The sequence below is a fragment of the Leuciscus leuciscus genome (genome assembly GCF_965113295.1).
Source record: "Leuciscus leuciscus genome assembly, chromosome: 10".
In the NCBI taxonomy this organism is placed as follows: domain Eukaryota; kingdom Metazoa; phylum Chordata; class Actinopteri; order Cypriniformes; family Leuciscidae; genus Leuciscus; species Leuciscus leuciscus.
The window spans coordinates 3,424,479-3,441,057 of NC_138734.1; the positions used below are offsets into that span (position 1 = coordinate 3,424,479).

At 40.1% G+C, this 16,579-nt stretch overlaps 2 protein-coding genes and 1 long non-coding RNA gene across 6 annotated transcripts in view; 2 read left to right on the forward strand and 1 right to left on the reverse strand.

The window, feature by feature from the left end:
• LOC309507797 (uncharacterized protein) overlaps nt 1-7,373 on the forward strand; it is a 28,529-nt gene extending 21,156 nt beyond the window's left edge. For all 3 annotated transcript variants that reach the window (XM_082182214.1, XM_082182215.1, XM_082182216.1), the window contains exon 2: nt 5,561-7,373. In XM_082182214.1, coding sequence (XP_082038340.1) covers nt 5,618-7,282 — 1,665 coding nt within the window. In that variant the 5' untranslated portion in view covers nt 5,561-5,617 and the 3' untranslated portion in view covers nt 7,283-7,373. The remainder of the gene's footprint in view (nt 1-5,560) is intronic.
• Nucleotides 1-8,127, forward strand: part of LOC309507871 — a 55,252-nt gene extending 47,125 nt beyond the window's left edge. The window contains exon 2 of the long non-coding RNA XR_014209267.1: nt 8,060-8,127. This is a non-coding gene — a long non-coding RNA (uncharacterized lncRNA). The remainder of the gene's footprint in view (nt 1-8,059) is intronic.
• A 1,339-nt stretch (nt 8,128-9,466) lies between these two features.
• On the reverse strand, nt 9,467-16,434 carry yif1b (Yip1 interacting factor homolog B). Of its 2 annotated transcripts, none has more exons than XM_082182282.1 (8): nt 16,278-16,434; nt 15,632-15,852; nt 15,270-15,374; nt 13,456-13,534; nt 13,205-13,262; nt 12,218-12,373; nt 11,692-11,785; nt 9,467-10,232 (listed from the first exon to the last, which is right to left on the reverse strand). In XM_082182282.1, exons 1-8 carry the CDS (start codon nt 16,309-16,311, stop codon nt 10,077-10,079), a joined length of 903 nt encoding a protein of 300 aa, XP_082038408.1. In that variant the 5' UTR covers nt 16,312-16,434; the 3' UTR covers nt 9,467-10,076. The 2 variants fall into 2 exon arrangements, with proteins under 2 accessions (XP_082038408.1, XP_082038407.1); XM_082182281.1 differs by having other exon boundaries at nt 16,269-16,431.
• Between the last annotated feature and the right edge of the window lie 145 nt (nt 16,435-16,579).

Below are 16,579 nucleotides of genomic sequence, written 5' to 3' on the forward strand. Positions count from 1 at the left end.
GCTCTTGTGACAGTACATGCGCCAGCTCTGGCTTCATGGAAGTGGAGACCACGTCGTTGAAACGCGGAGGATGGCAAATAAATTGGATTCTGTATCCTATTTCCACTGTGCTTAGCACCCACGCAGAAATGCCTGGCAGAAATTTCCAGGCTGCCAGACTCTATGAAATGGGTACCAGTTTTGATACTTCCCGTTGAGGGGATGTTGGATGGTACAGAGGTTTCGTGGGAATATCGGGAAGGGGCGAGAAGATGTTTTGTGCGCCCCGTCCCGACGGGGGCTATCCCCACAGAGCTGGGCGCAAGACCATCACGACTTCATCTTTTTAGAGATGATGGTCCTGAGGTCTTGCCTTGGAGGCTGCTGAGTGCAACGAACCGGTCCCCAATCTTTACGAGGGGGAGCACGGCACCAAAGGAAATACCTCCATTCTGTATTGTCTCACTTTACAGTGGTTGAAGCCGGCTTCATCCACTTAAAGCTGCAGCAGGGAACTTTTAGAAAACGTTGGCTTAGCCTGAAAATTTGAACAAGCACAGCTTACAGGTCACTCCCCCTTGCTCTCTGCTGCGCTACAGCCCTCCCTCCACAGCTCCTCCCCCACCACAACGGAGCCTGCCGTGAACGCGCAGGCTAGTAAACAGGACCACCGATGACGGATAAACAGTTATCGCACATTCACTGGTAGGGACGAAACATCAACAATATGCTTTACATTGACTATGGCCTGCCCATACTTTGACTTCAAACTTGGTCCTCAAATCATTACGTATTTTGGAATACATGTAATGTTACTTCATAACGTTGCACTCTTTCAAATAGCTAGCAAGATAATATAACGGTAACGTTACAGTATGTAAGCAATTATTCTAGCGATGTGTAATGCTAAATAAGGTTTGCTAGTACATTATTTCAGCAACATGACAAGCCAGTGAATAAGCAGGTTTCAATGGTTTGTTTTGCACAGTGCGTGACACTTTATCTGTATGTTATGCGGCTAGAGTTTTGACACTGAGTCAATGGGCTCCGACGGCCTTGTTTATCGTCATCAGTCTTTTTCCGTTTACCTGTCTTTGTTGTATGAGCTGGTGCCACTTGAGAAATTGGCAGTTTTGGTTATTTGTCCCTCATTAGCAGAGCTGCGGCACACCGGCAATCTTGATTTTGAACGACGGACAATACGCGCTGTGCAAGAGAGGGGTGTGATCAGCGCGTACATGCTTGATTGACACTGCTAAGACATTCCTCCTGGCTCTGATTGGTTGATTCTTACCGGGAGCGGTGTATTTCTGCAAATGGCAATAGGACCACTGGGAGGAGCCAGAGGAGCTTGATTTTTTCACAGATTATCTGTCTCATATTGTACTGTCAGGACATAATGACAGTTTTAACAAATATGTAAAAAATACATTTTTACAAAAGTTACCTACTGCAGCTTTAAATGAATTTGTGATGTGCCCCTTCAGCCTCAAACCATATCAACAATGGCAGACTCCTGTTCAACACTAAAGATCTTTCCTCTGCGCCCAGTGTGTGGTAGTGTGTGAATTCTACAGTATAAAGTAAAAGCAAAAAGCATTTCAAAATAGACATTATGACAGTCACATAAATGGGATTGATGAAACGTCTGCATTACTGTAGACACAGTTTGTTCTGCTAACAGGGCAACAGTAAAGATGAAATACACAGTGGTATACAGTAACATTGTGACTTACCTGTTCTCATTCCAAAAAAAAGCCTTTCAATAGATTCCACAGTGCTCCGACTCAGAATGGGCTGAACCCTTTGTCCAGCCTCTCTAAAGGACAAGTCATGACTGATAACATTGTCAATAATTGTTGCTCAAATTGAATTTGAAACTTGAGCTCTAGTTTGTCCTCTTGCTGCGGCTCCTTCACCACGCATGCAAACTCCTCTTCCTCGGACTCATCTTCCTATGACTCATCTTCCTCTCACTCATCTTCCTATGACTCATCTTCCTCAAACTCATCTTCCTATGACTCATCTTCCTCTGACTCATCTTCATCTGACTCATCTTCCTCTGACTCATCTTCCTCGGACTCCTCTTCCTCGGACTCCTCTTGCTCGGACTCATCTTCCTATGACTCATCTTCCTCAAACTCATCTTCCTATGACTCATCTTCCTCTGACTCATCTTCCTCTTACTCCTCTTCCTCGGACTCCTCTTGCTCGGACTCCTCTTGCTCGGACTCATCTTCCTATGACTCATCTTCCTCAAACTCATCTTCCTATGACTCATCTTCCTATGACTCATCTTCCTCTGACTCATCTTCCTCTTCCTCCTCTTCCTCGGACTCCTCTTGCTCGGACTCCTCTTGCTCGGACTCATCTTCCTATGACTCATCTTCCTCAAACTCATCTTCCTATGACTCATCTTCCTCAAACTCTTCTTCCTCAAACTCATCTTCCTATGACTCATCTTCCTATGACTCTTCTTCCTCAAACTCATCTTCCTATGACTCATCTTCCTCAAACTCATCTTCCTCTGACTCATCTTCCTCGGACTCATCTTCGTCGGACTTCTCTTCCTCGGACTCCTCTTCCTCTGACTCCTCTTGCTCGGACTCATCTTACTATGACTCATCTTCCTCAAACTCATCTTTCTCTGACTCATCTTCCTCGGACTCATCTTCGTCGGACTTCTCTTCCTCGGACTCCTCTTCCTCTGACTCCTCTTGCTCGGACTCATCTTACTATGACTCATCTTCCTCAAACTCATCTTTCTCTGACTCATCTTCCTCGGACTCATCTTCCTCGGACTTCTCTTCCTCGGACTCCTCTTCCTCGGACTCCTCTTGCTCGTACTCCTCTTCCTCGGACTCACCTTCCTCGGACTCATCTTCCTCGGACTCATCTTCCTCGGACTCATCTTCCTCGGACTCCTCTTGCTCGGACTCATCTTCCTATGACTCATCTTCCTATGACTCATCTTCCTCGGACTCCTCTTCGTCGGACTTCTCTTCCTCGAACTCATCTTCCTCTGACTCATCTTCCTCGGACTTCTCTTCCTCTGACTCATCTTCCTCGGACTCCTCTTCCTCGGACTCATCTGCCTCGGACTTCTCTTCCTCGGACTCCTCTTCCTCGGACTCATCTCCCTCAGACTTCTCTTCCTCGGACTCATCTTCCTCGGACTTCTCTTCCTCGGACTCATTTCCCTCGGACTTTTCTTCCTCGGACTCATCTTCCTCAGACTTCTCTTCCTCGGACTCATCTTCCTCGGACTTCTCTTCCTCGGACTCATTTCCCTCGGACTTCTCTTCCTCGGACTCATCTTCCTCGGACTTCTCTTCCTCGGACTCATCTTCCTCAGACTCCTCTTCCTCTGACTCATCTTCCTCTGGCCCCTCTGCCATGGCCCCTTGCTCTCCTTCCATGCCTTTGGTCTCTTTGATCCTTGCCTGCAAATATTATTCTCAGATAACAACCGGCTGGATGTACATATACCCTTATGTATAAAGGATAATGTACATCCAGCTGGTTGTTATCTCAGAATATATACATATACACAATATCTATACATACATACATACATATACACACACACACACACAAAGCACTTTATCAACAATAAAGTTGACTTCCTGACTTGACTTGCATGCATATTCAGTGTGTGTGTGTGTGTGTGTTTATATATATATATATATATATATATATACACTCACCTAAAGGATTATTAGGAACACCTGTTAAATTTCTCATTAATGCAATTATGTAATCAACCAATCATATGGCAGTTGCTTCAATGCATTTAGGGGTGTGGTCCTGGTCAAGACAATCTCCTGAACTCCAAACTGAATGTCAGAATGGGAAAGAAAGGTGATTTAAGCTATTTTAAGCGTGGCATGGTTGTAAGTGCCAGACGGGCCGGTCTGAGTATTTCACAGTCTGCTCAGTTACTGGGATTTTCACGCACAACCATTTCTAGGGTTTACAAAGAATGGTGTGAAAAGGGAAAAACATCCAGTATGCGGCAGTCCTGTGGGCGAAAATGCCTTGTTGATGCTAGAGGTCAGAGGAGAATGGGCCGACTGATTCAAGCTGATAGAAGAGCAACTTTGACTGAAATAACCACTCGTTACAACCGAGGTATGCAGCAAAGCATTTGTGAAGCCACAACACGCACAACCTTGAGGCGGATGGGCTACAACAGCAGAAGACCCCACTGGGTACCACTCATCTCCACTACAAATAGGAAAAAGAGGCTACAATTTGCACGAGCTCACCAAAATTGGACAGTTGAAGACTGGAAAAATGTTGCCTGGTCTGATGAGTCTCGATTTCTGTTGAGACATTCAGATGGTAGAGTCAGAATTTGGCGTAAACCGAATGAGAACATGGATCCATCATGCCTTGTTACCACTGTGCGGTGGTGGTGGTGGTGTAATGGTGTGGGGGATGTTTTCTTGGCACACTTTAGGCCCCTTAGTGCCAATTGGGCATCGTTTAAATGCCACGGCCTACCTGAGCATTGTTTCTGACCATGTCCATCCCTTTATGACCACCATGTACCCATTCTCTGATGGCTACTTCCAGCAGGATAATGCACCATGTCACAAAGCTCGAATCATTTCAAATTGGTTTCTTGAACATGACAATGAGTTCACTGTACTAAAATGGCCCCCACAGTCACCAGATCTCAACCCAATAGAGCATCTTTGGGAAGTGGTGGAACGGGAGCTTTGTGCCCTGGATGTGCATCCCACAAATCTCCATCAACTGCAAGATGCTATCCTATCAATATGGGCCAACATTTCTAAAGAATGCTTTCAACACCTTGTTGAATCAATGCCATGTAGAATTAAGGCAGTACTGAAGGCGAAAGGGGGTCAAACACAGTATTAGTATGGTGTTCCTAATAATCCTTTAGGTGAGTGTATATATATATAAGCTACAATATAGATTTTTTCGCAGCAGATTCACAATAGTAACAAATTCAAATTCTGCTATAAAGCAGCTCCAACAAGACAAAAGTGTCATTATTCAGCTCGTCACTTCTGTGTTGACTCAGATCAGTTCAATAACTGTAAAATTCATCAATTGTGCATACATACTCTATATACAGTGTATTTGTGCACATACACGTGACAAACTCCTGTACGCTCCACTGCACACTGAACAAGCAAAAGACAGTGTGCAGTTTGGCGTGTATGTGGCTAATCATTTCATAATATAAAAATAATCTATTATTAATCCCACAACCTAACCACAAACACTCAAAAACGTTTAAATATAACCCAATTTCAACACTTACCCTCCTAGTTCAATCCTATGCAAAGCATGCAAATGCACTGCTGAGTGTTAGTTCGTGTTTCATAAGTCCCAAAACTTATGGAAGTGTACTGAACTCAATGAAATTAAATTGTGACAAAATATTCAATAACTGTGTTGCTTCAGCTCATTTTAAAACAGTAAAACAACTCAAAAATGTGTTTCTTTGAGTCTGACTTCTTGTGTTGTAGTTATTATGTGCAAGAGTTCACATCCCAGCCACAAGTGCATTTGTCCATAAAATGTGTGTTTTCTTTCTTTTCCCTAGGGAAACGTGATGGAATATGACTAACTGAAGAGTGAATCAGAAGCAATCGCTTTTAAAATGAGGATTATACTGGTGATCTTTTTTTTTATCATTTTGTTTTTCATGCTTATACAGTTACCATTCCTCCAAAAACCCGTCTACCACAAATCCACCATTCCGGCTCCAAAAGCATGTGGCGTTCAAGTGAAGGACGGTCCTGAAGCATTTGACATTCAAGTGAAGGACGGTCCTAAAGCATTTGACGTTCAAGTGAAGGATGGTCCTGAAGCATTTGACGTTCAAGTGAAGGATGGTCCTGAAGCATTTGACGTTCAAGTGAAGGACGGTCCTAAAGCATTTGACGTTCAAGTGAAGGACGGTCCTAAAGCATTTGACGTTCAAGTGAAGGACGGTCCTAAAGCATTTGACGTTCAAGTGAAGGACGGTCCTAAAGCATTTGACGTTCAAGTGAAGGACGGTCCTGAAGCATTTGACGTTCAAGTGAAGGACGGTCCTGAAGCATTTGACGTTCAAGTGAAGGACGGTCCTGAAGCATTTGGCATTCAAGTGAAGGACGGTCCTAAAGCATGTGGCGTTCAAGTGAAGGACGGTCCTGGGATTAAAGTCGGGAACCTTCACACATATGTGACCGGCTCTTATATGGATCATCGTTTCAGAGAGAAAGAGATAAAGATGATTGCCATCGTTCTCCGTGATGAGAAGGTAACGTACAGGTGTGTGATGTGCTGCGAAGGGAGGAACGTGACTTCACCAGCCGATTACACAATTCACTCCGACCACTTTACTTTTGAGTACGGCACGGCTACTATCACATGCCAAATCGATAGCTCGTGTTCAACACCGACGCATGTTGCGTTAACAGCCAGAGAGATCTCGAACAGAATAACATCCTTCCAACCCATTAGAAACAGAGACGTTCCAGCAGTCTTCCCGTATTCATTTACAGTCTGCATCTCTGTCATGTATGACTACAAGAATGTGCTGGGTTTAGTCCAGGCGATGGAGATGTTCAGACTGCTTGGTGCTCAAAGGGTGGTGATATATAAAACCAACTGTGATTCAGACACACAGAAGGTTCTGGACTACTATGTGAAAAGAGGTTTTGTGGAGATCATCCCATGGACGATTAAAAAGCACATCAATGTGTCTAGTGGCTGGAAGAAGGCTTTATCACCCGGTCAGCTGCATTACTACGGGCAAATTCCTGCACTTAATGACTGTGTTTATCGTTACATGTACCAAAGTCGCTATGTGGCTCTACATGACATGGATGAGTTCATTCTGCCTCTCAAGGTGAAGAACTGGACGGATCTGTTGCCTGAGCTTGAGAACATGTACGGCACTAATGTGGGCTTTGAGTTTGAGAATAATATATTCCCTTGCACCACAAAAGCTGATTATGAACAACAAAAATGGAAAAATGTACAGGGAACGAATATTTTAAAGTGTATAGAGCGAATTCCAAATAGTTTCGACAATTACAAGATTATAGTGAGTCCTCGGCTAGTTCTGCAGGCTACTGTACATGGCCTGGTGGAATCTGTAAAACCTCGACCCTACACAGTAAGAGTGAAGAACTCCATCGCTCGCATGTACCACATGAAATTTTCATACCCAACAAACCCAGACCTTATAAGAGATGATCGTCTGAACGACTATGCCAAAGATCTAATACCTGCTGTTTCTAAAGTTCTGCAGGACTGTGGATTCATTAAGGACTAAATTATTGTTGTGAAGAACTTTCACTGGTTTCATGTCAGTAAAAAAAAAAAAAAAAAGATTAATAAAGTATTTTAAAACAAAACAAAACAAATGAACAGATGTCGTCTGGAGAAACCTGAGTGGACAGTGTGCATGAGGTAAAAATTTTGTTTGCGAACTATCTAATGGGCCGTTCTTTTCAAGGTCCACTGGATAATGCGCACGTGCCAAACGCGATCGAAACTAAATTGGGCTTTACACATTCCTACAAGTTACACGCTACTATGATACGGAATTCAAAAGCGGGATAAATGGCTATTTCTCTTAGACAAACAATTCCTTTTTTTTAAATGGCCAATAGCCGCATTTGACAGCTTATGACAGCCACAGTCTAATAGATTCCCCTTTTAGATTTAATATGAAACTGTAACTAAAGCAAAACAGTGAACATAATTATATGCATAGGATGTGTATTATGAAAAGTGTGTAATTTATGTTGGTGCCTGACACCAGTCTTACCTTGTCTACTCGTCAGTGCTGTTTCTAATGCCGAGTCTCTCTAACCGTTTCTCCACCTAATCTCCTCCATATCGCTTTATATTACAGCATTATGTGCAGAATCCAAAGGATTCGATACGTTTTCTGGTCTGTGCCGACTGTTTTTTACAAGGGATATTTCTCACAGTTGCCGCTTTATTTTTCATAACTACAACTTTACATCTCACAATGAGAATTTAATTAAACTTTATTTTAGTTACCTTTTTATATTTTAGTTACCTTTTTATATTTTACTCTGAGGCAGAAACAGATGGTTAATGTGCAGCAAGTTGGTAAACTGACAAATAATAAAAAATGCTGAAATTAAAGATTTCCTGCTCTTTTATGAAATGCTGCAAATTTAAGCATGATGTGTAGTAAAGTATGATTGTAAATTATTTTTGTGATCAGTGAAATATAGTGCAATAAGCCTTTACTTAAACATTACACATGCATTTGTTAGTAGAACTAGTTTATAATGTTATAATGACTTCTTCAGTACAGTATTTGTTAGTGACACTGAATATACCCAGTAGGAAATCAATGCATCTGTGCATAATTAGTTGGTAAAATCTCCACAGTCACACATACTGTATGGTTGACATAAAGCAGTAAAGATCAGCAAAGTTTACAAGACCTTCTTGTTTTTGCGGCTTTTTTTGCTGCTTTAAGCTTTTCTTTTCTCTCTTGGCAGTGAGTAGATTTGAAACTGAGATTAAAGCTGTAAAACTAAAAGAGTGAAACACGTTTCTATAGATGGACAGACACTGATGGGGCTTTTCTGAGCAGTAATGTGTCATTTTTCTGATGGTTCATCATTCTTTGTCATGCCTTTTCTTGCACACTTTTATAAATTAAAGCAATACTTTAGGTTTTAAGGAAAGACATAAAAATGCAGCAAACAGGACTGGGCACTGAGGAAATCTTGGCATTTGCCAGTCGTACCTTAAATCCGGCAGAAATAAATTATACGACCACAGAACAGGAATGTTTGGCAGTCGTGTGGGCCCTCGAGAAAGGGAGGTAGTACTTGGAAGGAAAATTCTTCACGGTCGTTACTGATCTCTCTTCCTTGATGTGGGTTTTCAAAACACAGATGAATTTTTAACTAAAAGATATCCGCATTCTTTCCCCGGGAGATTAATCATGTTGCAACATGAGACAACTGGTTTGTGTCAGACCTTTTCTGAAATGTTATGTTTAAATAGGCAATGCAGCCTTTAAAAAAAGCTATATAAACTCGCGCAATAAACATTGGATAAAGCCAGGTTCAGAAGTCTTCTTTTGTTTTGCTGACAGTGGGGATTTTTGGATAACTCTTTTTTTTTTATCTCCATAATTCATTTATTGATGATTTCAATAATCAATTTCTTTGTCTTTACTAATTTTAGGACTGTTTGGTGATCCTAACAAAACTTTTCAGGGTAACATGCTGACATTAATATCCCAACTGCTTATGTTTCTGTAGCCAACATCAGTGTTCTCACCCTTTACCACTGGTTTTCTGTTGTGGTATCACACTGTGAAGACACAAGGCGGTTATGATCAGGCAGACTTCTGCAGAATCAGCAGTTATTATGCATATGGTAAATATGCACATTTAAATGTAAATCCACATTTATTCATTATTAAAATAAGTTCTATAACCACAGTAATATTCAAACTAGCTTTGCATTCAAAACTCCTGAGAGCATGTTTATTTCATGAACAATTTATGAAAGAAAAAACTGCAATTGACCCTGAAATGTATGAAGCAAGTTTGTTATGTAAAAACCTGCATAAGCATGAAGGCTGTCTGACCTTAAGACTCTATGCATCTGTTAGAGTGGCGGCAAGAAAGAGCGCTTTACTAGTTTAGAAGCAATCCACACACACACACACACACACACACACACACGCACGCGCGCACACACACACACACACACACACGCACGCACGCACGCACGGTTTGTGGTTACCATGAGAGGAACTCTGCATCCTATCAACAGTCATAGCATCTGGACAACACTCTTTGTTTGCAAAGAAAGACACTGACATAAAAAAATAATACAATTACACTGTACATTATACAAAACAAAACCCAACAAAAACTCCTAGAAATGTACAAACCAAAAACATACAAAAGACAGCTGGGCAATTACAGTTCAGATAATTCATATTGTGCTATGATGAGGCTGCACAACACGTGTCCATTGGTTTATTATTACATGTGTGCAAATAGGCGTATGTCTCTACAGACGAGGAGCTTTTGTTCGTGACCGTTCCTCTACGGTTCCTCTTATCTGACCAGGTGGAAGGTCAGCCAGTACATGAACACGGGCTGTGCTGCAGCGATGGCCATGGTCAGGTACATTCGCAGCTGGTTTTTGGCTCCTCGCACTAACCGTCCCTCCGCGGCGGCCTCAGACAGGATCTTCAGCCGTAGAGTCCGAATCTGTCAGCGAAACAGAAGATCAGGAGGCGTTACAGAACCTTCACAGGTCAGATCCTAAATGAGACTGTAACCAGAGTTCCCACACCTTGGTTAACTTCAAATTCAAGGACTTAATGTGGGGACACATTTGTTGTGTCCAACAACAAACGCTGAGGTCCCATTGTAGTAGTTTTGTGTACAAGTGAACGTCATGGCAACGTACAACACAAAGTACCTCACGCGGGAAACACTTAACGTAACATGTAAATGCGCGTAACTAACATAAATCAAGCAAGCTAGTATGCATAGGCCATGAAGTGTGCGAAATAACACATTAGCAGACCGGAGAATTTTTTCCAGAAAACTTCTTGCACAAAATAAACTAAAGCACGTTCAAGGACGTGTTGTATGTCTATATATGTTTATTTTCAAAAACTTTCCAGGGCCTTGACTTTTTTTTTTTTTTTGATTCACAAACTTTAAGGATTTCAAGGACCCGTGGGAATCTGAAATCTGCTGCATAGTTTAGACATACAAGCATAACTTCATTCAATACATCTATGTGCCGTATGAGTGAATTCAGACAGCAACAGATGTTGTTACAGTGTCTTTTTTTATATAAACTTAGGTTACAATGGATGGAAAGGAATATTAGACTCAGACTACCGTTCAAAGGTTTAGGGTCGGTAAGATTTTTTTAATGCATGTATAAAAATAAATAAAAAACCTTGTGATGTTTTAACTGTACTAGACTAACTGAGACTTGTTCCAGCACTTGTATACTGTTGCCCTCTTGCTGGTCTGATCGCTTCTATCGTTCTCCTCAGTTGTAAGTCACTTTGGATAAAAGCGTCTGCTAACTGATTAAATGTAATGCATTTGATAGAGGTCTCTTCTGCTCACAGAGTCTGCATTTCTTTGTTAAAAAAAGCAAAAAGTTGTGAAACATTATTACAACTTAAACCACTGTTTTCTTTGTGAGTAGCCTATATAGTAAAGTGTAATTTATTCCTGTGATCAAAGCTGTGATTTTCAGCATCATTACTCCAGTCTTCAGTGTCACATGATCCTTCAGAAATCATTCTAATATGATTTGATGCTCAACAAACGTTTATGATTATTATCAATGTTGAAAACAGTTAATATTTTTAATATAATTTTTTTGTGTGCAATCTTACAAATATCTTTACTCTAAATTTTGATCAATTTAATGGATCCTTGCTGAATAAAAGTATTACTTTCTTATATATATATAATTGCAGGCAACATGTGAATGTGTTTTGATCAGGCTAATAAAAATGTCATGCTTTTTTTTTAAATGTCCAATTTGCTAAAAATATCCAATAATGCAAATTTTTTGACAGCTTTTCTGAACAGAAACAGAAACACGACGACTGGCCGTTTGAACTTCAGCAAAATGATGAATATAACGCTTTACTATAAAATACAGCAGCATATGAAGCCATCGCTCAATACACACCGTAAAGACAAAGATAGAGACGCAGCACCACAGCAGTGTGAGGTAATATCCCGTCCGGCCAAACAAAAGTCCTGCCACGACTCCCACGATCATCCTGAGGAAACACACCGCATGAATTTACACAGAAACTCTACATTCTTTGCTATATATTCAAAGTAATGCACTGTACAGCCATACAAAGTTCATATGCTTTTCTTATCAGGGACTTAAATTTTTTTTAAAAGCACACAGATGATAAAGCTGGCAGTTTTAGAGTAAACTAGACTAGTTATATCCAGTATGAGGACAATGGGAAACTATACACATTTATATACAATTAAATATGAATTATTTCACTTTATTTTTCAGTTTTGTTTCAATTTGTAGTTAAAATATATATTTTTTAAAGGATATGTACTTGTGCAGCAAATATTACTCAATTGCACCAAATAGAGTCCAAATACCAGCTGAATTGGTTTGACCGCAGATACATGATAGATGATGATATTGTGGTGAATCTAGATTCACAAAGAACCAATGTCCTCACCCAACATATTTGTATCCAGAAAAGGCCACCAGGTCGATGGTGGTGAGGTCAGTGTTAACGGTTACCAGATAAAGACTGAGGAGCACGGCCAAAACCTCGATAATGAGCCACACCAGGGCCGAGCTGGCCTGAATGCCCAAAATCTCTGGAGAAAACCTGAAAACAAGAACCGAGAAGCAAAATCAGGTCGGGAAAAAAACAAGTCATGACAAAAAAAACAGAACAATGAGTAACAGGAAGTTAAGAGAAGTCAGGAAGATTGCAGGAAGTTCCCCTTCCCTCTGAAACTCCTGCGTCATCAAAACAGTTCCTCTCGTGACATCAGATCTGATGAAGCTTCAGGTCCACATACTGTGACTTTTGATCATTTGGACAGGGAATGATACATATGTAAAGCCTCCATGAAATCAAAAATGGACAATTCTTGTTTTTTATGGAATATTGCAGTGTTCAATATGAATTATTTATCCACACATTGTTGTGTTTTTTGTTGTTGTTTTTTTGTGCCTCGTAATCTTGAATCAGAATATCTTCCATCCCTCTGGCAGCTCTTCTCTAATGATGAGGGCGGGGCAACCTGTCACTCACATGAGATCCACCAATAGCATCCAATCAACTCCTCATGGAAAAAAATCAAGCCCCGCCCTCCATTTGTTCTTGTTCACTGGGATATACGGCACAATATGCAACAAACATCAATTTGAAAATGTAAATATAATAGTGTAATAACAAATAATTATTTAATAAATGAATTATTATAAGGTGATATGGAAAAACTAAAAACGTATCAGCTAAAATGTAATCAGTGAGCCAAAAGTTCCTGTTATTGAAACTCTTTTTAAGGGCTCAAGGGGTAAATATTAGCCAGTATAATATTCACATGTTTAATGTTTAATTTGTCCACTAACAGCCTTGGCATAAGCATTCCATTCCCACACTGTTGAATTCTCCCAGTATCTGCTGTAGAGGAGTGAAACTGGCTCTTACCGGTTCTGTGTGCCCAGAGCCAGTCCTGCAACCAGGACATACGTAATGAAACCCATCACTGCGGAGCCAGAGTCAAACAAACACATACAGATGCATTTAGTCAACATTTCCATGACTGTACACTTTCCCATGAATATATAATAAGATCCTTTGAATTTTTAAATAGCTCATCAATAAGTAAAGTTCATGAATTGAAAGATATTATTATTATTATTATTATTATTATTATAGAATATGGCTTGGAGTCATACCGGGAATGTACAGATCAGGGGCGTTGATATCAAACCGTGGTGCAACTGGTGTGTCCTGCTGATAGCTCACCTCCCAGTTCTGCAGAGAGAGGACAGGACAGAAACACTCATTCAGAAATGAAAACCAAACAATATTCTGTCATCATATTCAGTCCAAGTTACCAGTAACTGTCAATCTCCAAAAATGACAAGAGAGGCAACTTCATCTATCTATCTATCCATCCATCCATATATATATACAGTACAGGCCAAAAGTTTGGAAACATTACTATATTTAATGTTTTTGAAAGAAGTTTCTTCTGCTCATCAAGCCTGCATTTATTTGATCAAAAATACAGAAGAAAAATGTAATATTGTGATACAGCAGCACAACTGTTTCCAACACTCATAATAAATCAGAATATTAGAATGATTTCTAAAGGATCATGTGATAGACTGGAGTAATGATGCTGAAAATTCAGCTTTGCATCACAGAAATAAATGATAATTTAAAGTATAATAAATTGAAAACCAATTATTTTAAATTGTAATAATATATCACAATATTACACTTTTTTTGTTTGTATTTTTGATCAAATAAATGCAGGCTTGATGAGCAGAAGAAACCTCTTTCAAAAACATTAAAAATAGTAATGTGTCTAAACTTTTGGCCTGTACTGTGTGTGTGTGTGTGTGTGTGTGTGTGTGTGTGTGTGTGTGTGTGTGTGTGTGTGTGTGTGTGTGTGTTGTGTGAGTGTATGTATATGTATATATATATATATATATATATATATATATATATATATATATATATATATATATAAATAAAGAAGCACATACAGGTTTAGAACAACTTGAGGGTAAGGAAGTATTGACAAGTTTCATTTTTGGGTGAACTATCCCTTTAAGAGGGGAAAAAAACACTTTCTAGAGCCCTACCCCAGTAACTGTCAATCGCCAAAAATGACAAGAAAGGTAAACTTCATATATATATATATGTGTGTGTGTGTGTGTGTGTGTGTGTGTGTGTGTGTGTGTGTGTGTGTGTGTGTGTGTGTGTGTGTGTGTGTGTGTGTGTGTGTGTGTGTGTGTGTGTGTGTGTGTGTCTGTGTGTGTGTGTGTGGGTGTGACGGCACCCATTGACTTCCATAGTATTTTTTATTTCCTACTATGGAAGTCAATGGCTACTGTCAACTGTTTGGTTACTAACATACTTTAAAATATCTTCTTATGTGTTCAACAGAAGATAGAAACACATACAGGTTTGGAACAACTTGAGGGTGAGGAAGTATTAACAATTTTCATTTTTGGGTGAACTATCCCTTTAAGAAAAAAAAAAAAAAAAACTGTATCTAGAGCCCTATTCGGACAGTAACTGTTTCTCATGTTGACTGCTGTATACGGCCCATTTCAAAAGTTTACGTGCTTTTTTCCTTTTTCTCCTGTCGCTGAGGTGGAGCGGTGATGAAGTACTGTTCATGCAAATACTTCCCAGCATTTCAGTAAAAGGGTACATCTTTCAAATGCATGCAAATTACGTGAAGCGCAACAGTTATGGTGTTACACAGTGGTCAAAAGGGATTAAAACTGTGAATTTTGAATTGATTGCTATGTAAACTCAGAAATGTGGATTCAGACAGCAATTAAATTACCTCACGACCTTAGTAACAGTAGGTCATTCGGCTGAGGATTTTTACGATGATGGAGGAAGAAAAACACTGACATTCTAAATTCAGACGGCAATTAAATCACTGACTAGCCCCTGTAAATGTTGAAAATACCTTACAGTACCGTCCGAATAAGGCTTAGGTCTGTTAATATGGTGGTGGACTTACTTCATGCATGTAGGGAAAAACCAGCAGTCCAAGCTTCTTGCCAACATAAACCGTGTCTACTGCAAAATAGTACTTTAACTTAGAGATGGGGATGAATCGATCCAGCTGTGGACCAAAAAGAGAAACAAGTTATTTAATCCACTACAATAAAATAACAGTTAATCAAAATGCAGAATGCGATATTAATCAGAGCTTCAGGGTTGATTCTGATCCCACAACACATAACAACAAGATGGGCCTTGTTTCAACACAGCGATGAACATCACATGCTCTTCTACACCACAACACACACACCCTAGCTCATATATGATCACATCACACAGCTCATGATCATTTATACTCGTCTGACAGCGGTCACGTACGTTCTTGTCCATCATCTCTTTGCCGTGGGAGGCGAGACTGCTGCCGTAGGCCATGGCGAGGTTAGACATGGGGTCCGACAGAAAGGCCTGTCCTGGATACGCATCAGGCCCTTTCCCCACATCGCCGTGACCGTGTTTGTTCACCGCTGAACTAGTGTCATCAAATAACGGACTGGGGTCACTGGGGTCCCCTGAGGGGCCTCGCATCCTGATCTTCGGCTCTACAACACAAGAATCATATCAAAGTCAGCTATCATCCACATGACATAAACAAATGACTGTAAATGTCCATAGCACACAGTCCCAAGTAGTCAGGCAGGCTTATTATGGTTTATCCACTAAGCTTAAAGGGTGAGTTCAAATTATCTGACATATAGAATTCAGATTTTTGATCTATTTAATGTGTGTAAACATAAACAAGCAAATAAAGGCGGAGGTAACGTTACAACGAGAAAACAGAGCAAGAATAAAGATTCTAGTAAATTAAAAGAGGAAACATGCCTGAATTTGCTTTTGCTGTGAATACACACCTATTTAACAAACAAAAAAAGCACACAACTGGCCAGATAATATTGAACTAATAATGAAATGTGTGTCTTGTATAGCATTTCAAAACTAATCACAAATTATCACGTACGTAACTTACGCTGTCTGGACCCAGTCTGGTTTAAAAACTCCATCTCTCCCCAAAAATAAGGTATCTTTACTTAAATAGTAAGGTAATAAAAGACAAATATAAACATTTATCAACACATTTAGACGTCTAAGCGAGAAGCTGCCGGTAGTGAAACTAAAATTAGCATCGCAAAAATACATAGACAGTATCGCAGCACACATCACTTCCGGGTCAAGTATACGGATTACCTCAGGGTTTGACCGTAGTGCGATGACGTCAGAATTATCTCACTCTGTAATAAGTCTTTTTATTTATATTTGGCTTTTGTTGTA

Coding starts and splice junctions, on each gene's coding strand:
- yif1b (XM_082182281.1), bottom strand. CDS start 16,311: ATGGAGTTTTTAAACCAGACTGGGTCCAGACAGCGTAAGTTAC. Junction 15,375..15,631: donor AAGAGATGATGGACAAGAAC/GTACGTGACCGC, acceptor TTTGGTCCACAG/CTGGATCGATTCATCCCCAT. Junction 11,786..12,217: donor TCTGGATACAAATATGTTGG/GTGAGGACATTG, acceptor GTGTTTCCTCAG/GATGATCGTGGGAGTCGTGG.